General features: G+C 37.2%; 3 protein-coding genes across 3 annotated transcripts; 2 read left to right on the top strand and 1 right to left on the bottom strand.

The window, feature by feature from the left end:
• LOC585996 (pancreatic triacylglycerol lipase) lies at positions 1-3,631 on the bottom strand. The gene is made up of 4 exons (XM_030986303.1): positions 3,357-3,631; positions 2,679-2,910; positions 1,561-1,700; positions 1-654 (listed from the first exon to the last, which is right to left on the bottom strand). Exons 1-4 carry the CDS (start codon positions 3,585-3,587, stop codon positions 361-363), a joined length of 897 nt encoding a protein of 298 aa, XP_030842163.1. The 5' UTR covers positions 3,588-3,631; the 3' UTR covers positions 1-360.
• Positions 3,632-10,489: 6,858 nt separating this feature from the next.
• On the top strand, positions 10,490-14,832 carry LOC584482 (pancreatic lipase-related protein 2). Its single transcript, XM_030986084.1, has 6 exons — positions 10,490-10,578; positions 11,357-11,634; positions 12,423-12,655; positions 12,885-12,889; positions 13,368-13,507; positions 14,514-14,832. The coding sequence occupies exons 1-6, from the start codon at positions 10,530-10,532 to the stop codon at positions 14,802-14,804; spliced, it is 996 nt and encodes a 331-aa protein (XP_030841944.1). The 5' UTR covers positions 10,490-10,529; the 3' UTR covers positions 14,805-14,832.
• Positions 14,833-19,113: 4,281 nt separating this feature from the next.
• LOC586017 (pancreatic triacylglycerol lipase) lies at positions 19,114-24,682 on the top strand. The gene is made up of 5 exons (XM_030986083.1): positions 19,114-19,162; positions 19,874-20,051; positions 21,987-22,153; positions 22,882-23,021; positions 23,803-24,682. The coding sequence occupies exons 1-5, from the start codon at positions 19,114-19,116 to the stop codon at positions 24,205-24,207; spliced, it is 939 nt and encodes a 312-aa protein (XP_030841943.1). The 3' UTR covers positions 24,208-24,682.
• The last annotated feature ends 54 nt before the right edge of the window (positions 24,683-24,736 follow it).

The raw sequence follows: 24,736 nt of genomic DNA, 5'->3' as shown, positions 1-24,736 counted from the left end.
TTATGATATATAGATCTCAGATCTATATTCAATTTTGTACAGCAGTTGATGTTTCTTCACAAAATATACTCCCAAATACAATATCAAGTAAATTTGATGATAATATCCGCATTTACAACCGTAAAACAAGGAGTAAAAACTGCTTCTGATAGTTGGAAAGTTTCATATGGTTTCGAGTCTCCCTATAATATGGAATATCATACCGAGTAATAAAGTCAACGATTATTACACCAGTAAGTCTACCGATGTTAAATTTGTGCCTTACACCTCCATTACATAACCCTTACCCCTCCTTTAGCCCTATCTCACCCCCTCCCTAACCCTTTCCTTACCCCTCCTTTGCCCTCCTTTATAACTTCTTTACCCCTGGCAGTAAGGACTATCCCCGTTGGTCTCAAGATAGAATGCCCCTATCCCTTTGTTGAGGTCCGCCTTGTACCCCATCTGAGGGCAGCTCCAGCTGGTACACGGCGTCCATCTTCCAGCGTCGATGTCGTCCCATGTCGACCCCGTCCTCGTGGAGGAAAACGTACAAGATGACGAGATGCTTTCGATGTAGTACTCGACGGCTCGGCTGTGATCGCATGAGGCGTCGAGTCGAGGGCAACCAGGCATTTCCATGCCACCGTTCGGGTAGAAGTCTTGATGGCCAAGCTGTGACAGAAAGTAATCATGCAAATCGCAAGTTTTGGTTATTAGGACAACACAACTACACAAGACGACATTCTGAAGGGCAATAACCGGTGTTAAATCCCTTCAGGATAGGTTCCATTTTGGCTTTTAGTACACAAATATAATAGTCAAAAGGCGGGAAAAGTTTATAAAATCTGAAATTGTATTTGTTAAATAAATGTCAAGCTTTCATCTTATTCTTTATATCTTTCAATATCAATGCCTGCGTGTTTTGTTTATTCCTCTATTGCTCAATTACTCAACCATCGAGCCATTTTTACATGATCGCAAGCTGAATTGTACCGCAATCATTCACAATAGAGATATGGCCATTAAACTTTGTAGAGGTTTCATTCTTAAACTAGATACACTTGAAATATTGTGAGTACGTTGAATCTTAAAAATTGATGTGCGGGTTCTGTGACTTGTTTTTGTTTTTAAATATTGCTTCGAAACCATCTTGTAAGAAGTTTGAAGCCCCTCTAAATTGTTGGGAGCCCAGAAAAAATCTGATGGCAAAATTTCACTTAAATTGTATCATAATGTGAAAGAAAATGTAATTTAAGACACATTTCTGGAAGGATTTTCAAAAATGTGTTCGTCAAAAGTCGAATATTGATGAAAGAATACAAAATTTAGGTTTTTCGCGTACAACAGAAAATCCAAATTATGTATTCTTTTCTCAATATTTGTCCTCAAACACATTTTGGGGGGGGAGAAATCTTTGCAGAATTGTGTCTTAAATTACATTTTCTTTCACATTATGATACAATTCAAACTTATGTGGCTTCAGAGAATAATTGTTCTCCCCCCCCCCCCCCCCATGTTTTCTACAGCAGATGTTTGTCAACAAAGTCGTTTTTTTAAGAAATATGTCATAAGCCATACCTCATCCATGAGTCCGGCACCACCACCAATAAGGATTTCACCATCAGTATGCATAGCATCGACGAAGAGGGCGTCAGACCGATCCAGTCTACAGGCGTTATCAAGATCACCACTAAACTCTGGACCAGCGGGATCCATTCCTGAGGGGAAAAAAATCCAGAATAATTATCAATCAATTTCATTCCAAAGTGTGTCGAAATTATATTATGCATTGATGTAGAACTTTCATCATTGAGCAAATGAAACAAGGATATTTCTCAAGCGACAAATTGATTACTTTTAATTTGTTAAATATCTCTTCTTAAATTATCCTGTGAAACCATACCACAATGTTCAATGTTCTTATATATTTGTTATGTTTATGTTATCATATTTTATGTTTTATGTATTGTTTTACCCATCTTTGAATTTTATGATAATAATGCAGACATGTGCAGGATTTGATTTTCGCTGACGATGGTCTAGTACTTAATTTATCCTGGGAATGTCGCTCAACAAGCCTAGCTTTTTTGAGATTCCCCTTTTTCCCCTTTCAGTTAAAACAAGCAAGGCGCGTACGCAGGATTTTTTGAAGGGGGGGGGGGGGGGGGGGGGGGGGGGGGGTAAGAGGACATTTTTTTTGTTTTTTTTTTGGTCTCGAAATTTGAACATTTGACATTTTGCTCCGTTGGGGGGGGGGGGTTAAGGTCACCTTTTTTAGGTCAGCCATGGGAATATTTTTTTATTTATTTTTTATTTTTTATTATTAAAAAAAAAAGGGGGGTGGGTTTTTTTTTTTTTTTTTAGGGGGGTTCATACACATAACAATACCAAAGGGGGGCGTACGCGCCTGAAACAAGCAATATAAAATATTTTGTCTTATTCTCAAACTTAAATGTATTCTGTAAAACTTTTTTATTACGTACATACTTTTAAATACAGTATTTCGCTACTTGCATCATTCATTTGATCTATTATATATTGTAATGCTGTGTGGTATATATGCCATTTTAATTTGTGGAAATTTGAGTGGAAAAATAAATCGAATCATATAAAAAAAAATATATATATCTCTCTGCATAACAGGGGTTCTATAATGTGATGACGTGACAGAAAGGATTGAGAAGTAAGGTATATACCTGATACTCGACCAATGGTGCCCGAGCATGCCTCTCCAGCGTAACCACCGATGTGAGCGCCCAGGCTGTGACCAATGATGTGCATGGAGCCGAAGGTAGCACCGGTAGCAGCGTTGAGAGCCTCAATGAGCTTAGCGATCTCCCTGCCGACCACGCGAGTGTTAGCTCTACTCCGAGTGTACCCCATCAAAGCACCGTCCGACCAGTCAACCATCACGACGTTGACGTCGTACTGAAAATCAAATGGACGCATCAACATACAAAGGGTTTTCCTTCTATCACGTCGACAATGATTAACTTTGTAGATTTTTAGTTCGTCATTATTGGGAACTTTAATATGACCATGCGACTGTAGCTGTTATCATTTGGCCTGTTATTCTATGGGTATAAAGGAAGATCTCGAGCTCTTAAGTTAAGCTCCATTTGCTACTCTCGACCCAGGTCTAGATCTCCGTGGCGGCTACCCGGTTATAAATTATTCCTTAAATTCAATATTATTGTGCACTGAATAGTTTTCACTGCTGTAGCATAACGCAAAATACGCTTTACAAAACGGTATATAATCATTGTGATGTGATGTGATCAATAGATTAATAATCACGATAACTTATTTTCCCTCAGGAAAACTATCTCTTTCGATATCTCGATTAATAGCTTTTGTTGTCCGTCATTTCTTACGTTATCAAGTAGGGCATCCCTCATGTTGATCCAGCTACTTCCTCTCATACTATCAGTCCAGCCGTGGACGATGAGTTTGGTATCTCGACTCGACCCGAAATTCGATGAAGTGATCGTAGCGTCGTCCGTACGATCGAGGACATCGCCTGAGTATCTATTCTGTCTGGTATAGAGCTTGAAAGTGGTTCCTATGTCGGCAGGAGAGCTAGGGTTTCTCCAATGGCACTCCATCGAAGTGGCGAAACATCCAAGATCATCGTAACAAACACTACATGAAACTGATCATCATCATTGAGAAAGAGAAACAAAATTATACAAATCGTTGATTGAAGTGAAATACTGTTATTTCACTTATAAGTTGTATTATAATGTACCCATGTACCTCAGCTGGTACACCCTCTTTGACTTCCTTTTTCTATCCCCTCCTTTGTTGGTAATAATAATCTCACTATTGCATGATACTTGTCAGGTCACGGACGACATAGGTACAATATTATATAACGATGGTTGATGATGAAGAGATAAACCCAAGTATACACGATGCCATAGCCTGTAAATATTACCTTCCTCATGAATTTAATTAAAATGTTATGAATCATAAATAGTCATTCAGCCTATTTCATACGAATGATCGTAGTCGTGACTTCTCTTACTATACACTTTTCAGTAATAGGTGTTACTGAAACTTGGTTTAGTGACAACTCACCACCTATAATATCAATGATTATTCACTGATACGCTCTGATAGACAATCTGGTAGAGGTGGTGGAGTTGCAATGTATATATCTAATTTGTTGTCGTATAAAACAAGACCAGATCTTACCTTCAACAATTATTTCATTGACTCAAAAAGTGTAGAAATTAACTTGCATAATAAAAAAAAAAATGTTATTGTTTGTACGGTCTATCGGCCTCCAAATACGAGCGTTGATATATTTTGGAAGATTTAAACATTTTATTAGAACGGATAAATCATGAAAATAAAGATGTATACTTGATGGGTTATTTTAATATAGACCTGTTGAACTCGGATAATAATTATTATAATACTTTTGTGAATACTTTACAAGCGAATTCTTTCATTGGAGCCATTGATAAACATACACGAATTACGTAGAACACATCAATATTTTTACGAATGTTGTTTATACTGAAGATATGAATGCTGGTCTAGTAAACAGTAAAATATCTGATCACATTCCTGTATTTCTTATTTGTAATAATGATCTCATGTCTCGTACAAAACAAAAGGAAATATGAATGTCTCGTAAATTTAAAACAGAAAATATATTATCTTTAAAGGCCCACTGCACTACTTGTAGCTACTTGCGCCCTCTATATAACAAACAATGCCTAATCGGTGACCATTGGTCCCCCATGATCCTCTTTTTCTTATGTTAACTGAGAGCTGAGTTGATGAGATAACCACCTGTCCAGTGACCTTGCAGGGCGGTCTAATCCCTCCTGTAAACTATGGCAGATAAGCTTTAAATAATGATTTAATGATGGAAACATGGAATAATTTAGTATCTTGTAGTGAAACTGATACTGCATATGGACTATTTAAGAATATATTTTCAGCCAACTTTGATAGATGCATTACAAAGACGAAACAAATTATAAATAAAAGAAAACCACAAAATAAGTAATTTTAATTTGTTAAGTTATGTTAATAATATTTTGTTTTCTTGGTAATTTGAGTAATGTTAATTCCATTCGTAATATTAATCCTCTTTTTTTTTAAAGTAATTTTGATTTGTGTACATGTACAGCGCTTTGAAACTTTTGTCACAAGCGCTATATAAATTGTTCATATTATTATTGTTATTATTTAAAATCCATGGATAAGAAAGGGAATTTTTCGTTCGATTAAGAAACGAAATATATTGTACAAACGTAGTGTCCGACATCCAAGTAACGAGAATAAATACGAATATAAATTTTATAGGAATAAATTAACAAACAATAATTAGACTATCTCGTAATATGTACTGTGTAAAAGAATTTAAAAATGCTAACGGCAATATGGCATCTACCTGGAAAGTCATAAAAATCTCTTTGAAAGCAAAAGACTAAGTCAAAAAATAATATTAACAAAGATGGTCAGACAATTTCAGACTCTTAAGATAATTATAGCAGATTGTTTTAATAAGTATTTCGTAAATGTAGGCCCTATTCATGCATCTAAAATAAATTCCAATGGTTCAGATCATTTACAATACCTTTCAAATCCATGTGATAAATCGTTTTTCTTTATGCCTACAAACTGTGTTGAATTTTGGAATATTGTCAATTCATTGAAATTAAGTTATTCTTGTAGTCATATTGAGATGAGTACGCACTTTTTAAAACAAATAGCAGGAAGTATTGTAACGCCTCTAGTACATATTTGTAATGTATTACTTACAATAGGAATCTTTCCGGACTCACTGAAAATAGCAAAAGTAATTCCAATATACAAAAAAGACGACTCTTATCTAGATTCAAATTACCGACCTGTTTCTATCTTACCAAGTATTTCTAAAGTCTTAGAAAGACTGATTTATAATAGACTGTATGATTTTCTAACAAAAAATGAAATGTTGTATGAAAATCAATATGGTTTTAGAAAAGTTCATTCAAATGACTTAGTATTGTTACAATTATTTGATAGAGTGTCAAACGCCTTAGCAGATCATAAGCATGTTATTGGAGTATTCATGGATCTGAGCAAGGCATTTGACACTCTTGACCATACAACACTTATATGTAAATTGGAATATTATGGATTGAGGGGTGTTGCTATACAATGGTTTAAAAAATTATTTAGCAAATAAAAACCAATATCTATGTTATGATTCAAATGAGTCAGAATTATTATCTATAACGTGTGGAGTTCCACAAGGGTCAATCCTCGGCCCTTTGTTATTTTTGATATATGTAAATGATATTTATAATTCATCAAATGCACTACAGTAAATTTTATTCGCTGATGACACAAATGCATTTTGTTCCAATTCAGAGTTTCAGATCCTTTTAAGAAATATTAACACTGAATTACCAAAATTATCAAAATGATTTAGAACTAATAAACTGTCTCTTAATTTAAAGAAAACAAACTACCGTGTGAGTCAAACAAAAGTTTACACCTAGAAAATTGCAAATTATTAAAAAAATTATCTATGAACAGTAAATTATTATACATCTCATGAAAGAGTGTTTCATCCCCAATCATTTGGTATCACTTTTGTGTGGTATGTGTTCACGCTTGGATGAACATGAGGCATTGTTTGCGAGAGTGCAAAAATCGAGTCGATAATAAACGAGTGTCCTCAAATGAGAAAGGTACAACGTTGAAATAGGCCTATAAGATCTTTGCCAACATGGTGACAATAATATATCATACACTCTTGCCAATAAAGTTGGAATAATTTTTCTGTAACTCTTGTCATGACATTACATATAGCGGTATGAATTATTCTTAATAGACAAAGTATGTCAGAACTTTATTGATCAATCAATCTCTATAAAACTTTCGATTAATCGATAAAGTTCTAAGATGATGCAAACTTTGTGATTTATGAATAATTCATATTGTTACAATCATGTCGTGAGAAGATGCAAAGTCAAATTATTCCAACGTGATGGGCAACTGTGTATCTGGTGAGAGTAAATGACAAGTTTTTATCATTACCAAATTGAATCACATCACACGCACTTACACAAACACATACAAATAGAAGTTTATACTTTACAAAAATAATTTACCTGCTGCTATAAAACATGCGAAAACCAGTATATGAACGAGGGATTCCATGATACTAGAAATTGATAATCCAAACTTCAGCGATCTCTTGTAATACTGCAGTCGAAAACGTCCGATTTACAAAATCGACCACCTTTATATAAATGTTTATGGTCATCTATAATTAGTTAATATTAATCTGCCCAAGATAAAGCAGCCAATGACGTTCATTATGACGGTGTTAGATAAGGTATCAAAGTCAGAAAACAAAGCGATTGGTTATAATCCCTTACGAAATATTGTTTGTAGGCTACGTCGGACGTTCGTTTGGCATCAATACTAGAGCGCTTTCGCAAACACGACGGAAGCAGAGAACAAGGGAGAATGACCCCAACCGATATCAATTAATGTATGCAGTTGGAATTCTGTCTATTGAAATACTATTATTCTTATCAGGTGAATAAAATAATTTGTATTGAAGCACTTCACACAGACTTATGCATTAAATTTGGTTACATTCCGAAAATCGGAATTGTATGGCGATACAGCTCTTTCGTCGTGTCTAGGGAACAAACGCTAGTATGGCCGACGGACTGTCGTGAAAATCAACCAGACTGAGAAAATTTTGTTTCGTGCATGCGCAGATTGATTGTTTCGCTAGGTTACCCTCGTCTTTACATTCCGTCGTGTTTGCGAAAGCGCTCTATCGTCTAACCTCGTTTTCTGTGAAGGCCCATACTCCCATACTTTTCCAAGAACATTTCTAGAGTAGGTAGCAAATATTTGTTTTTGTGCTTTTATTTTGCTTCGTGGCAAAGGGAACCCTCTTAGACTACCTCGGATAAGAAGTCAAGACTCCCTGGCTAATCCATTCCTGCAAATTCTCCTTTTGTATACCATTTATTCAGATGGTCAAGGGTGTTAACACCTCTTTAAATGTCTTTCTTGCTCTCAGTGTTGGATTTTGACAGCTATACGTCGAACCTGTGCGTTGAGGCCATCCAATGGAAACATCTAGAAGTATAGCCTTTCTAAACAGGTTCTGTCAATCCACAGTACGTGATAATTCGCGTGCATTTATTAATTTTTATTCATTTAAAACAAAATGGTGCGTGCATACGTAATAAGCGATCCATGGGGCTGTTTAGATCTTTAATTTTGATTCTTAGAATCGCTCATTTTGCATGACTTTGGTCTCACTTAAAAGATGAGATTTTAAAGTTTTTTGGGCAATGTATGAAAATTATGTCGGTGAGGTGATTGGAAATGACATTTAGGTTCGGATATTGGCTAATAGAGATTCCTTTTGTTGGCAATTAAGTGCTAATTTTCACCATTAAATTACTTTTTCGTCAACAAAAAATTTACATCTCTCGAACGAGTAGATATTGATCTTTATATAGGTACCAACAGTGGCGTACCCAGGATTTTTTCAAGGGGGGGGGGGTTAAATTTGGCCCAAAATTTGCTTCCGAAAATTGAAAATCGCGCCGGCCGAAAAGTCGCTCATGGGGGGGGGGGCGGGCGGGGGTAAGCGGACACTTTTTTTTTGGGGGGGGGAGTCCCAACAAAATCGCTACGACTCAGCCAGCCGAAAATTCGCTCAGTGGGGGGGGGGGGGGGGGGGGGGTCTCGAAATTTGAAAAATTGACATATTGTTTCGTGGGGGGGGGGTAAGGTCACCTTTTTTAGGTCAGCCATTGGCATAATTTTTTTATTTATTTTTTATAACAAAAACAAAAACAAAAACAAAATCAAAACGGGGGGGTTTCACAAAAAATATATACAAAACATACACTTAAAAAAAACTTAAGGGGGTTGAACCCCCCCCCCCCCCCCCCCCCCCCCTGCGTACGCGCCTGGGTATCAACATGTTGAGACGAAATGGCGTAGCTGGGTCAGGAACCAATAAAAAACACATGTTTTTAGATTAAAACAATTTTAGATAGCGGAGATAGCGAGTCAGGAGTGGGGGGAATAGCTGGCGTGCGTGAGCTTACAGAAATAATGGCTTTGAGAATACCGCCCCTAGCCTCTTGGAAGAGCCAACTGGGTCCTAACGTATAAACCAAACTTCGTGCAATAAGCATAATTTCGTGCCCGCTTAGAATTATTAAAATGTTTAGTTCAAATATTTTGTATTTTTAGGCTAAATTCGTATTCTAAATTTCCAAGAATACAGTTTTGCGTCAACATTCAATTTGACAAATTTTGCTCACTGGAATGATTTTGGTAAACCATTCGAATTATGCGATGTACCGAAATGATGGTCAAATATCAGAGCAATAAAATAGTCATTAAGTCGTCCCTTTATAATAAAAGCAAGAGTAAAGAATATTTGATAAAATAACGACCGATTTTTATCTTGCCAACCTTTTCCAGAATGTTAGGAAAAAAATCTTACTGATTAAAAACAATATGTTGTACTCTGCATAATTAGGATCTAGGAACAATATACTAAACTTCCTTGGCTTTATTTGTTTAGTTATAAATAATGTATCTAGTGCAAAAGAAAATAAACTCAGTTGGTATTTTCCTTGATTTCTCGAAAGCTTTATATAATGTGATTCGTTCATTTCTCTTACAAAAACTCTTATTCTATGGTATTAGAAGCATTACTTTTAAGTGCAACGAACTTCGACATACTTTACCCAAGACAACAAACAACAGAGAGGGAAAGAAGGAGAGAGAGAGAGATAGAGAGGGAGGGAGAGAGAGAGAGAAGGGTGATATTTTTGCAAATAACTTTAAAGGGAAACAACCAAGAAAACTATTTTTAAAAAGAAAAATATCAGAGAAGCAGGCTGGTGAATATTTGAACAAAAATAAGAAAATTATGAATTTCCGGAAGTTGCCATCACTACACGTATCGGTATGGCAACTTCGAATTGGCTCAATAGAAATTGTCACTGTGATGTAATGGCGGACAATTTTCCACTTTGTTCCAAAACAAAATGACTAAAATTACATCACCATGCAGGAAAGCCTTTCTTCTTTTTAGATGTCCTATAATGATATACTATCCAAAGTATACTTTGAGTAGTGTCCCAACAAATAGGCACTCTTTTATTATCACCGATTTACTTTTCAAACTTTCGTCATCCTATCTCTCATTTTTTCTGTTTTTAGTGCTTTCATACAAATTAAATCATAACACAGATTGGATAGCCCTTTAACGTATAATGCTAGCTCTCTGGCACCAATTAAAACTCTTTTCTCTTTATTTCTTTACAGTTTACTTATCAGGTCGTAAACATTATCGTAATTACCCCATAGCTTGTTTTAGGACCATTAAAGCCAAGTGCCGAAATAAATTATTAATATCCAGCTGTAAATGACTTACAAATTTCTTTATAAAAAGGGGATATTTTTGCTGGTGAGTATACTTCCTATCCGAGAGGACTTTTGAAGCAGATCGTTGAAAAGTCGGACCGACGTCCTCAAGTATCATGGCAACTTTAGTCCAGCTACTGGTCTTCGCATGTCTTCTTCTAGCAGGTATCGTTGCTTCTAATTATCAAAATCAATTTTTTTTTTCATTGCATTTTGCCCCGACCCCCAACATAAAAAAAAATCTTCTATGGGGGCATGCCTTGAACCATAATGCATGGCCCTACAAAGGTTTTTTTCCTGCTGGGGACTGGGGGGAAATGCAATGAATTATTGAAAATTTATTGCATTTTCTCTCTTTTTTGTTTTTGTGGGGGCGTCGACGTACCCTAGCGCCCGCTGCGTACAGTCATGATTCATTGGCTAAGCAATGGCCTCGTAACTATGAGCCCCCAGGATCAACACCGTGTCGATGTGCTATATTAGTGCCCTTGTATGAGGTATTAATCTCCATTACTGTCAGTTATGACTTAAGGACGTAGGTCCCTAGTTGATTAGCATAGCAGCACACATATGTTTTAGCAGTCACGCAAAACAAACTCTCCCCAATTGTCATTCAATAAAATCTGAGAATGTATACTATTATCTAGATCTATTAGGAATAAATCATTGTCAAAATCATTCAATAAATTGGGGTAAAAATAATTATTCCACCATTATGACCAACAGTGTATAATCCAAGAAATTACAAATAGCACACCATGGTTCATTGTTTTTTTCGTCGCATTCAACGTCAGTATCATGTGAATTATGTTACGACGATCTCGGCTGCTTCGAGACGTCGTTTTCATGCCATGATCGGAAAGCAAACACCCCAGCCGAAATCGGAACACATCAATCAACGATTTGTATAATTTTGTTTCTCTTTCTCAATGATGATGATCAGTTTCATGTAGTGTTTGTTACGATGATCTTGGATGTTTCGACACTTCGATGGCGTGCCATTGGAGAAACCCTAGCTCTCCTGCCGACATAGGAACCACTTTCAAGCTCTATACCAGACAGAATAGATACTCAGGCGATGTCCTGGATCGTACGGACGACGCTACGATCACTTCATCGAATTTCGAGTCGAGTCTCGATACCAAACTCATCGTCCACGGTTGGACTGATAGTATGACTGGAGATAGCTGGATCGACATGAGGGATGCCCTACTTGATAACGTAAGAACAACATATCATTTTCAGAATTGAGTTACTATGGAGCGCCTTGAACACCTTGCAGGTGGATATATGCGCTATATAAATATCCAATAATATTATTATTATCCATATTATCCCAACTCTTGTCTCGCAACTTTCATGAATTTGATTTTTTGTTTGTTGTTTGTATAGTTAAAACTGTAATAGAAAAGATCAGAGCCCACTCGTTTTACATAAATGATACTTCACGACTGTAGTCTAATCAGATTTGCAATGTTTATAATAATATTCCGCTATCATATAGCGCTAAGTAATATGCTGTTTAAGACAGTCACTGGTCTTCATAATGGTTTAATACATTGCCACTAAGTGACACCAGTCTTAATGCTGTTTGGGCTTTTCACCAAGTACGAATAAACATATGAATCCAATAATCAGTCCATCCATAATCTTGGCAAATAAATATCACAAACAGTGGGCACCTTTGCCCTTGATGCTGGTTTATTCTTAAGCTTAGTATTTGTGACAATACTAAAACGGTTGAAATAATGTGTTTTTTCTTCTAGTATTTTCTTAATTAGACTGATGTCAAAGTTACCCTATTATGTTGTTTTACTCAGCCAAATATTACTCATTGCCTTTACCGAAAATACGTCGTAATCATTAAAGATCATTGACAGTATACATGGGATAATAACAAAGAGTTTCTTTGCTTAGACAGACAATATAGGCAGACAATACTTCATCGGATGAAGTGTATAACGTACATAAAAATGAAGAAAAAAAAATCAACGTTATTTAATTAACAGTACGACATCAACGTCGTGATGGTTGACTGGTCCGACGGTGCCAAAATGTTCTACACGAAGAGCAGAGCTAATACTCGCGTGGTCGGCAGGGAGATCGCTAAGCTCATTGAGGCTCTCAACGCAGCTACGGGTGCTACCTTCGGCTCCATGCACATCATTGGTCACAGCCTGGGGCGCTCACATCGGTGGTTACGCCGGAGAGGCATGCACGGGCACCATTGGCCGAGTATCAGGTATATGTTTTATATCAATCATTTTTGTCAGGTCATCACTATCTTAAAGATGTAGACCGGTAGTGGTAAAATTGCGGTTTAAGGGTTTTGGGTGCAAAATATCCATTCAATATTGTTAAATATTGCCTTCAGAGGTTTAGATGGTAATACTTCAACCTAAATTCGCAAAAACAGCAGAAATATATGCCCAAATGTTCAATGTTAAAGTGCATTCTCGATATCTATCCAGGCCGGGTGAATACGATAATTTATCAAATAAATCAATTAGTAGGCGGTTTCCCGGCATATTTTGTATCATCACGTATTAGTGGGACATTAAAAAGCAAACTCCTATGTAAACAGATTTTAAATCTTGAATAACTAAAGTTTTCCGTCATCGTCTATCATTCCATGATATGTATGCAACAATTATGATAGGGAGGATCGAAACACATTTCAGTTTCATTATGTAATTATGTGGAAGAGGGGTCTGTACATTAAAGAAGAAGAAAAAGAAGGTATGAACTTGTTTTCTTAAAACAAAAGTTTTTTAATATTATTTCACTTTCTCTCTGTGACTGTCTGCCTGTCTCTCTCTCTCTCTCTCTCTCTCTCTCGCTCTCTCTTTCTCTCTCTCCCTGTCTATATTCCTGTCTCTGTATGTATCTCTCTCTCTCTCTCTCTCTTTATCTCCCTCTCTCTCTCTCTCTCTCTCCTTTCTCTACCTAAATAGGACTGGATCCCGCAGGTCCAGAATTCGCTGGTGATCTTGACAAATCCTGTCGTCTGGATAACACAGACGCCAACTTTGTCGATGTCATGCACACAGACGGTGAAATCCTGATACTCGGCGGGCTTGGACTAATGGATGAGGTATGTCATTTTGTATGTTAAATGTTTGTGGTCTTTATATATATATATATATATATATATATATATATATATATATATATATTATCTTTGAGACGTGTTTTCAATATGTTATGACAATGACCAAAAATCGGAGAGAGAGGGAGAGAGAATGTGTGTGTGTGTGTGTGTGCGTGTGTGCGTGTGTGTGAGAGAGAGAGAGAAATATGCGTGTGTGTGTGTGTGTGTGCGTGTGTGTGTGTGTGTTCGTGTTGGTGTGTCTGTTGGTGTGTGTGTGTGTGTGTTAGAGGATGAGAAGAGAGAAAAATAGAGAACTGGGTCGCCATTGTTATTTATCTAGAATTCCCTTATACCTTATTTTGACCAGATATAGACAAATCATAATCAGTATTACCCTGCAAAAATTTCAGTTCTGTCACCTGCAAAAAACATTATTTATTTCTTCTACTGGTTTGTGTTTGAATTTTTTTTTTTTTGACCGTGTACTGAATCGGTTAAACAAAACGGGGGTCGTCAGCAAGGATATTAACAGAACACAAACAATGACACCGATGTTCTATTCCTTTTTATCATTTTCAATGTGTATTAATAAGAATACTGCTATGTTGACTATCTTTTATTTTGATGGTTCGTCTGTGATTATAATTACAACGATATAGTTTTTCATATATATCTTATGTATTTTTACAATGTGTGACAAAAACAAATTTCCATGTATTCCTGTGAATTTGGATGAATAAAAAGAATTGAATTGAATTGAATTGACTCTAAGTTATAGAGTAAGAAGATGAAAAAATTGAAGCCCATCTGTACTAGTTTGGCCAGGAAGGATTAGACCACCTAGGGTGGTCACAGACAGAAAAAGAGGATCATGGGGGACCAATGGTCACCGTTTATGCATTGTTTTCTATATAGAGGGAGCAAGCACCTACAAGTAGTACAGTGGGGCTTTAAACAAAAAGAAACAAATTATATATGTATTTTATTTTATAATCATTTTTAATCACAGCTTGGACATCAGGACTTCTATCCCAATAACGGGCAAGAAATGCCTGGTTGTGAAGGAATTTCACCAACTTGTGATCACCTCAAGGCCGTCGAATACTTTATCGAGAGCATCTCATCAACGTGTTCATTCACCGCTACGAAGAAAGGTTCGACCTGGGACGACCTCGACGATGGTCTCTGGACATCGTGCACGAGCTCCACCTGCCCTCAGATGGGGTACAAGGCGGACCTTAGCAAGGGGCAGGGGGCATTCTATCTTGAGACCAACGCGGATAGTCCTTACTGCCAGTAAAATGCGTAACTATGGTACAACGTCATGCCATAAAAAGCACAGCGATTAACTCCTTGTAATCGTATTGAGATTAAAATGAAAAATATGTAACATTTATGAATCTCTTAGGGATTTAAACATAAGCAGTGTCCTAGTATTCAATTTATACAAGGAAACTCTTTTACCTTTTAGATTTCATTGTCAGACACTATGAGTGACTGTCTGATATCTCTTTTCTTTGGTAATAACATAATATAAAATGAGCTGTACCAGGTACATGAGCATGTGTCTACATCAATAACCCACTACTTGTAATGGCCAAATTCAAACTGATTGAATTTTTGTGCAACACAAAACGTACAACCATTTTGGTAAAAGGGTCTGAAAATCAGTCTATAACTTAGGTGATTGCAATCACTTAAGTCGATTCGACAACTATTGGTCGTTATTTTTCCACTTAAACTTATTTCCAAGCCCTTTCGTTTTAAGGGAAGTTCTAAGTTAGTATTGTCTTTCAAATGCCGTTGGAATCTAACTTTTTTCATTTTTTCGGCCTGCTAATGGAAATAATTATTTTAAAACATGCTTAGTTTGTAAGAATGTTGTTGCTTAGACCAGGAAGCTTTGACCTTTTACAGCTCCCTTCTTAGACTGCATAAAAAGGCTAACATTATGTTTCATTTGGAGCTCTCTAAGTTCTTTGGTGTTATCCAGGTAATTGCTTGGTTCAACTATAGGGTGCTGAGGCAGTTGTACAGCTCCTTGGTTCTTGAGTGTAAACCGTTCCATGTGAACTTTTAAATCTAAACTGATTTCCCAGTTGTTGGATGTACACAATGTTAGATGACGTAAGCAATCGTTCAATAAAAAGCATGACAAGCATGATTACATCGCACTCTCTACTTCTTTAAATATTGTACAGCATGGATGAGAAGGGAGATTGAATGCTTGTCATTGAAAAGGAAATGAGAGAAAAGGCGAGAAGAGTTAACGATAGGAGAGAGGGAGAGAGAGAGAGAGAGAGAGCTAAGAGCGGGAGAGAGAGATACAGAAAGAGAGGGGAGGAGGGATACAGAGAGAGAGAGGGTGAGGGGGAGTGGGAGAGATGGATACAGAGAGAGACAGAAAGAGAGACAGAGAGAAAAAGACATAGACAGACAGACAGAGAGAGAAAGAAAGAAAGAAAGAAAGAGAGAAATTATAAGAGCGGGAAAGAAAACATGAGATCAAAATTTGAAAGAAAGAGAGAGAGAGTCAAAAGGGCATATACATGTACAATGTATATAGAGAGATTGGTAAAGCCAAAAAACAGTGGGAGCTAGAAAGGGAGACAAACAGACAGAGACGAAGAGGACGATCAGACAGGGGCGTCGCTAAATGGGGGTGTGGGGTGCAACACCCCCCCCCCCCTCACTTGTCAGGCATATTTGCTCCGTTTAGTCTCATTTGACAACGCCCCCTATCGGCATAGCCCAGCAGCCTAACATGTACGTTAGCCTATGGACTTTTACCCCCCAAAAATCGTTACAAATTCAATTTTTTTTTGTTTAAACGAAAAGCACGTCCACCCCGACGTACGTTATCACTAGCTCTTTCATTGGAACCCTCATGTCCCATTGACTTTTGAAAGTTCACCTACCGTAGTTCGTTCAAAATAGGTCGCAAGCTCGCCATTGCCTATATAACAAATGTACAACAAGTCAAATTTGGACTCAATTTACCACGCGATTGTAAGGTTATAAGTCAAGCACACGAAGCATGCGAAGCATGAACTATCATAAATCAGATCTGATTTGCTCATTATTTTTGTTTCATCCAACCCCCCCCCCCCCCCCCCCCCCACCGTATTTGTCCATTTAGTATAGGCAAATATTCAGCCGAGGTAAGCAAAAAAATGAATATTCATGAACACCATGGAATATTCGATTATTAACAGAGGGGTGCAATTGTGCACCACATCAAACTCCCCTACTTTCAGTCAAGTATTTCTTGTATTATTTAGTTTGGTAGGTTATTTTACTACTGATCAATGATAGTTTAAAGATATGGAAAAGATTCTTGTATTTTATAATAAGCAAAGCAATCAAACATACCAAATCACTATCAAGTGTCGTCTGATCCGCCGATTGTCGTCTGCTATATACGGGAACGAGCTACGTATGTGCTGGCGAAAATGAGACAGCCGGAGCAATATGATACTGTCGTTAAAATTGCGCTGCCGTCGGGGAAAGGGGAAGGGGAAAACGAGAGGGAAAGGGAAAGAAAAGGAAAAAGAAAAGGAAAAAAAGAAAGAAAGGAAAAGAAAGAGAAGAGAAGAAGAAAGAAAGAGACAAAAGGTAAAGATGAAAAAGAGGAAAGAAAGGAAAGAAAAAAAAAGAAAAGAAAAGAAAGAAAATGAGAAAGGAAAAAAAAGAAACAAAAAGGAAACAAAAGAAACGGGGGATGAAAGAGAGGAGAAAGAGGGGAAGGGTAAGAGCCAGAGAAAGGAGGGCTGGGAGTAAATCCCCCCCCCCCCACATCGGGAACGGAGAGATCGCATTTATGTTCCCAAAATCTCCGGCTCGTGACAAACAAAAAGATACATACACCAATTATTGTTGTTGTATATTTTATTAAAATAAATCATGAGAATCACATATTTAAAAGATTCGTTGAAGTGAAAAATACAAGATACAAACAACAACAACGACAATATTACAAAAAGAGCATTAACTATACTTCGTGCAATATAGTATTTGATTCCCATAATTGTATTTTTATGCTAATATTCGTATTATATATTTTTCCAAGAATACGACTTTGCGCCAACTTAACTTTGACATATTATGCTGACTGGAATGATTTCTTTGGTAAAACATTCAAATTATATGGTGTACTGACCCGACGGGAGCGGTCTTTACTTTATTTCTGGTCTTAATAATATCGGGAAAATAGTGCTTAAGTCGTCCCTATAAAATAAACACAAGGGTAACGAACAATTACGGACCGATACTAAAAATCTATCCTGCCAACCTCTTCCAGAATTTTAGAAAAAACTTGTTTTCAGACTTCTGACTGATGATATTGTTAAAATAATATTTTGTACTCATCATAATTTTGATCTATATATAGGAAAAATACTAAAATTCTTTGGCTTTCATTAAGTTATGAACTATATATCCAGCGCAATAGAAAACAATTCAGTTGGCATTTTCCTTAATGTCTCGAAAGTTTCGATAATCATGAATCATTGATTTCAGTTACAAAACTACCATTCTTGGTATTAGAGGCATTACATTTCAGTGGTCCCAAAAATTATTTAAATAATCGGATATCATTTTTTGTTATTGATCAACAGCCGTCGATTTATGTTGACGCCAATGCCACCATATAGACTGGGGTGACGCAACGGAACTGCCACATACTGTACCAAGACCACAAACAACAGAGAGAGAGAGAAAGAGAGAGAGAGAGAGAGTGGGGGGAGAGAGGGAGAGAGAGAGAGAGGGAGAGAGGGGGTGGGGTAGAGATTATTTACAAACAGCCAAGATTAATAAACCTAAAAGAGGCAGCAAATCAGAGGAGCAGCCTGGTGAAAGTTGGAACAAAAATTGGAAAGTTATGAATTTCGGAAGTTGTTATTACTACACGTATCGGTATGGCAACTTCAAATTGTCTAAATAGGTAATATGACTATGATGTAGTAGCGGAGAACTTTCCAATTTGTTTCAACACACAAAAATACTCAAATTAGACCACAATGTTGACCTATAATGATATACTATCCAAAGTATACTTTGATCATACTTTGAGTGCCCCAAGAAATGAGGCACTTACGAGAAATAGAGAAATTAATGATATTTTTGTACATGGCAAACGGGAGAGTTTGTCCATGTCTACGTCATAATCCACTCACAAAATTGCCCATTTCGAATAGCTATAGTGATCTCATATTTCAAACATTCATAACTCTCTAACAATTGGACCGATTTTATTCAAACTTGCGTCATCATGTGTCACTCATTGTCCTGCTTTTATACATATTAAATCATTACAAAGATTGGATAGCCCGTTAACGTATAAAGCTAGCTCTGTGACACCAATCAAAACTCTTTTCTCTTATATTTCTTTACCGTTTACTTATCAGGTCGTAAAATTATCGTAATTACCCCCAAGCTTGTTTTGGGACCATTAGAAGTTCCGGAACAATTATTAATATTAATATCCAGCTGTAAGTGACTTACAAATTTCTTTATAAAAAGGGGAATATTTTTGCTGGTGAGTATATTTCCTATCCGACAGGACTTTTGAAGCAGATCGTTGAAAACTCGGACCGACGTTCTCAAGTACCATGGCAACTTTAGTCCAGCTACTGGTCTTCGCATGTCTTCTTCTAGCAGGTATCGTTGCTTCTAATTGAATCAAAATAAAATTGGCTGTTTGATTTGAAAGTTTTATTGAAAAAATAACACTTTAAATATTCATAACGAAAAAGAAAAAAATTGTCATTTTGTAATAAAAAGAATTCGATCGACGCTATGGCGGAAATCATCCACGACGATGGAAAACGCCATAAATACCAACAACAGCTTTAAACTTTCTTCAATTATCGGGTAATTATCGTCCTCGTTTCTTTTTTTAGTAGGTATAGATATTTGCATATTTTTTTGTTTCTTTCAAAACATAATGTTTTTTTCAAAATGGTGTGATTATTATCTTCACGTACAACGTTTTGCATGGTAATTTGCATCTCATTTGAAATCTGACTTGTTTGGATCTGAAAACGGTATTGATTTGATTTTTTTTTTTTTGATTTTTTTTAAAAAAATCATTAAGTTAGCAATTAGAAGTTAGATATTTGTATTATAGCCAAAGATGATAGGCAGGTAATAGATGTACGACATGGGAACTAATTATTCAATAATTGAAATAGCACCAATAAAATACATCAAAATTGGCGTGAAAATTCAGACACAAGAAGAATAAACCGTGTGGCGGTCATCTCAGTTTTTTTTTCTTAATTAATCATCATTATAACCACAGCACAACTTGTTAATGTTATATCTAATATAACCTGGTTCATTGTTTGTCTTCTTCTCATTCGTCGTCAGTATCGTGTGATTTCTGTTACGACGATCTCGGCTGCTTCGATACGTCGTTGAAATGCCATGATCGGAAAGCAAACACACCAGCCGAAATCAAGACCAGTTTCAAGGTCTATACTCGACAGAACCGAGGGAACGGTGATTCACTGAACCGCAATGACCTCGCTTCGATCACCGCATCCAGGTTCAGAGCGAGTCGAGATACCAAACTCATCGTCCACGGTTGGACTGATAGTATGACTGGAGATAGCTGGATCGACATGAAGAACACACTTATTGACACCGTAAGAACAAAATATATCTTTAAGGAATTTAGTCATTAATGTACACATTTAATTTATCCCAACCATCGGAGCTATCATGACTAAGATGTTCAAGTATTGTTTGTATATAGTTACAACTTTTATGAACAAGGTCACAGCCTTACTACTATATACGTTCATATTTATTTTATGTATTTTACATAGTCATTATCTAGTCCAATTTGTCAGATTTTCAGTTTATCAGATTGCAATGTTATCAAGTCACTGGTCTTCAAATTGTTTAATACATTACCCTATAATGGAAACCAGTCTTAATGCTGTTTGGTCTTTTTACCAAGTATGAATAAATATATGAATCAATCAATCAGTCCATCCATAATCTTGGGAAAAAATATCACAAACAGTGGGCACCTTTGCTCTTGATATTGATTTATTATAAAACTCAAGTTTTAAGGCAATCTAAGTCAACAGTTATGTTTTTCTATCAATACTAAAACGGTTGCAATGATGTGTTTTTCTTCCAATATTTTCTTAATTAGACTGATTACAAATTGACATTATTATGTCGTTTTGCTCAGCCAAATATTACTCGTGGCCTTTACCGAAAATGCGTAGTAGATATTCAAGATCATAGAGGCTGTTCACATCGGCAGAGATAGCGCGCGCTAGACCGCGCTATCCCTGCGGTTTTGAAGGGCGTGTTCACACCGCAAGGGGGGACCGTGGGCGGACCATGGATCGCGCTATCGTAGCGCGACCCACGGTCCGCCCATTGGCATTCGCCGGATCCACACCGCAGTGAGATAGCGCGGTCTAACTGCACCCCCTTTTTTGAGAGGTCCTGTTGTCATGACGCGTGACGTTCTGAATAGGCCATTTTTCGTAATGTAACCAAATTTAATGCATACGTCTTTGTAAAGTGCCTCAATACAAATTATTTCATTCACCTGATAAGAATAATAGTATTTCAATAGACAGAATCCAAACTGCATACATTAGTTTTTGTCAGGTTGGACAAGCATTATGGCTTGACCTACCTATATAGCAACACTTAATATATGCAGTTGCATTCTGACTATTGAAATACTATTGTTCCTATCAGGTGAATGAAATAATTTGTATTGAGGCACCTCACAAACACTTATGCATTAAATTTGGTTACATTACGAAAATGGCCTATTGTACCGATTCAGATTCAGATCGCACCAAAATAGAATGAGTATAAAATTCCCCGCGTGTAGAACGATGAAATCCGGCGTGCTATCGTAGCTCGGGTTCACACCGGCAGAGATAGCGCGGTCTAGCGCGCGCTAGACCGCGCTATCTCTCGTGGACCACCCCCAAGAGGTGCTCCAGTGTTGGCTCGCCGTGGCTCGCTGTTGGGCGGACCGAAACGACGTTGTACCTTCCACACCGCAGATAGCGCGCGGTCTAGCGCGCGCTAGACCGCGCTATCTCTGCCGGTGTGAACAGCCTCGAAGGTACAACGTCGTTTCGGTCCGCCCAACAGCGAGCCACGGCGAGCCAAAACGGCGTGCCACTGGAGCACCTCTTGGGGGTGGTCCACGAGAGAGAGCGCGGTCTTGCGCGCGCTAGAAAAAAGGGGGTGCTTCGATAGACCGCGCTATCTCATTACGGTGTGAACAGCCTCATAGACTGTATATACATGGGATAGTAACGAAGAGTTTATTTGCTTATGATGTAGACATACAATACTTAAATCGGATGAACCGTATAGTGTACATAAAATGGCGACACAAAAAAAAAATCACCGTTGTTTAATTAACAGTACGACGTTAACGTCGTGATGGTTGACTGGTCCACAGGAGCCGATAAGTGGTACTACAAAAAAGCAGAGCTAATACTCGCGTGGTCGGCAGGGAGATCGCTAAGCTCATTGAGGATCTCAACGCTGCTACCGGTGCTGGCTTCGGCTCCATGCACATCATTGGTCACAGCCTGGGCGCTCACATCGGTGGTTACGCTGGAGAGGCATGTTCGGGCACCGTTGGCCGAGTAACAGGTATACCTTACCTCTCAATCCTTTCTGTCAGGTCATCACATTATAGAAACCCTGTTATGCTTCCCTGCTTCTTTTTGTTTCTTTGTTGTCCCCTTAGAAATAATGTTTATGTATGTATGCATATTGCCCATGGATTTTGTCATCATAACACAGGAAGTGTATAATTAAAAAGATATATCTTAGGGGAAGGTGAGAAACAGACCATTGGTACAAGAGAGAAAATAGGACGGATAACAGGTTGGTAAACTGTCGATTAATCGCTTCTTCCTCCTTGGAAGTATCTTTGGTGGCAAATCTCATCACCCCTTTAGAAAATCTTTGTTTTGACCCCCTTCCTGAGGTAGAAATTCTTCCAGTGAGACATTAAATCAGCAAACTCCTATGTAAAAAGAGCGATTCCAAAACATTTTCTAACTTTGAATAACTGAGGTATTCTGTCTTGAAGTATTCGATACGACTACAGCTATCCCAAGTTATGTCTATTTCATGAAATGGTAGGCATAGTACTATGATAGGAAAAATCGAAACACACTATCGTTAAAGTACGTTCCTATTTCAGTTTCATTTTGTAAATATGTATGAAAGGGTCTGTACATTAAAGAAGAAGAAAGAGGAAGAGGAGAAAGAGAAGGAGGAGAAGAAGAAGACGAAGGAGAAGGTTTGGCACTTGTTAATAACGAGAGGTGTAACTGCTCTTATCTGTCTATCTTTCTCTCTCTCTTAAATAGGATTGGATCCCGCAGGTCCAGACTTCGCTGGTGATCTTGATAAGTCCTGTCGTCTGGATAAAACAGACGCCCGCTTTGTCGATGTCATGCACACAGACGGTGAAATCCTGATAGGCGGCGGGCTTGGACTAATGGATGAGGTATGCCATTTTGTATGTTAAATGTTTGTGGTCTTTTTATATATATTTTCTTTCTAATATGGGAGACGTTTTTGCCCAAAATTGGAGAGAGAAAGAGAGAAAAGGGTGAGCCGCCCTTGTTTTTGATATAGAATTCTTTTATACTTTATTTTGACCAGATATATATATATAAAACAATAATAATCAGTATTATTTTTGATTTTATTTTATTTCTGCATTTTCCAAATATAATAACTGAATGACAAAGAACATATAAACGCAAGGTATAATACAAAATATACTGACAATAATAACTTCATGTCAAAATGTTAATTTTTTTTACATATGTACATAAAATAACGAAACTTAATATTTCTACAACATATTATTATAAATTTAAACTTAAAGCATTATCCAAACTATCTGTTGAAAAAGTGCAGGAGACCACAATTTTAAGCGATGCTTGACTTCGATGGCGGCCTCAAACAAAACAACAAAAAAACAAAAAAACAATCCAGTTCTGTCACTTTAATACAGAAGGTGTTATTTATTTATTTTACTGGTTTATGTTTGAAAATTAGTTTTGACCGTGTACTGACTCGGTTATACAAAACATAAACATTAATAGGAGGCGGGGGTCGTCAACAAGAATATGGACAGAACACAAAAAAATGACTATGCAGATGAAGACGTTCAAGATAAAGAGTAAAATGATGATAAAATAGATCAAGTGTGAATAATGTACCTTAGACAAACAGAAACAAATGATATGTATTTTTAAAAAAATACTTTTTATTCACAGCTTGGACATCAGGACTTCTATCCCAATAACGGTCAAGAAATGCCTGGTTGTGGAGGAATCTCACCAACTTGTGATCACAGCAAGGCCGTCGAATACTTTATCTCCAGCATCTCATCAAGTTGTTCATTCACCGCTACGAAGAAGGGTTCGACCTGGGACGACCTCAAAACGGTCCCTGGACATCGTGCACGAGCTCCACCTGCCCTCAGATGGGGTACAAGGCGGACCTTAGCAAGGGGCAGGGGGCATTCTATCTTGAGACCAACGCGAATAGTCCATACTGCCAGTAAAATGCCTAACTATAGATACAACGTCATGCCAAGAAAAGCACAGCGATTAGCTCCTTATAATCTTATCGATATTAAGATGAAAAATAATTATGTAACACTTATGAATCTCTGTTAGATATTTTTTCTAAATTATGTAGACTAGTTGACTGCACAAACGCGAATTCCCACTTTAAGATCTACATTAAGAAGATTTTTAACGTTCCAAATACATCAAGACGAAGTGATAATAGATGCTATTAAATTGAATGTACTTTAAGAATATTAAAACCTAATTAGTTTTGAAGACTCTCTTTGCTTTGACCAGGGAGCTTTGACTTTTTACGGCTCCCTACTTAGACTGCATAAAATGGCTAACATTATGTTTAATTTCTGTTGGCAATGTCCTACCATGGAGCCCTCTAAGTTCTTTGGTGTTATCAAGGGAAATGTTTGGTTCAACCAGGGTGATGTGGCATTTTTACAGCTCCTTCGATCTTTAGTGTAAACCGTTCCATGTGAACTTTTAAATCTAAATTGATTTCCCAGTTGTTGGATGTACACACTGTTAGATGACGTAATCAATCGCTCAATAAAAAGCATGACAAGCATGATTACATCGCACTCTCTACTTCTTTAAATATTGTACAGCATGGATGAGAAGGGAG

Source organism: Strongylocentrotus purpuratus, unplaced genomic scaffold (genome assembly GCF_000002235.5).
Source record: "Strongylocentrotus purpuratus isolate Spur 01 unplaced genomic scaffold, Spur_5.0 spur5_scaffold_15, whole genome shotgun sequence".
NCBI lineage: Eukaryota > Metazoa > Echinodermata > Echinoidea > Camarodonta > Strongylocentrotidae > Strongylocentrotus > Strongylocentrotus purpuratus.
Note: the sequence above shows the minus strand (reverse complement) of the source record. Positions and strands in the feature narration are given on the sequence as shown.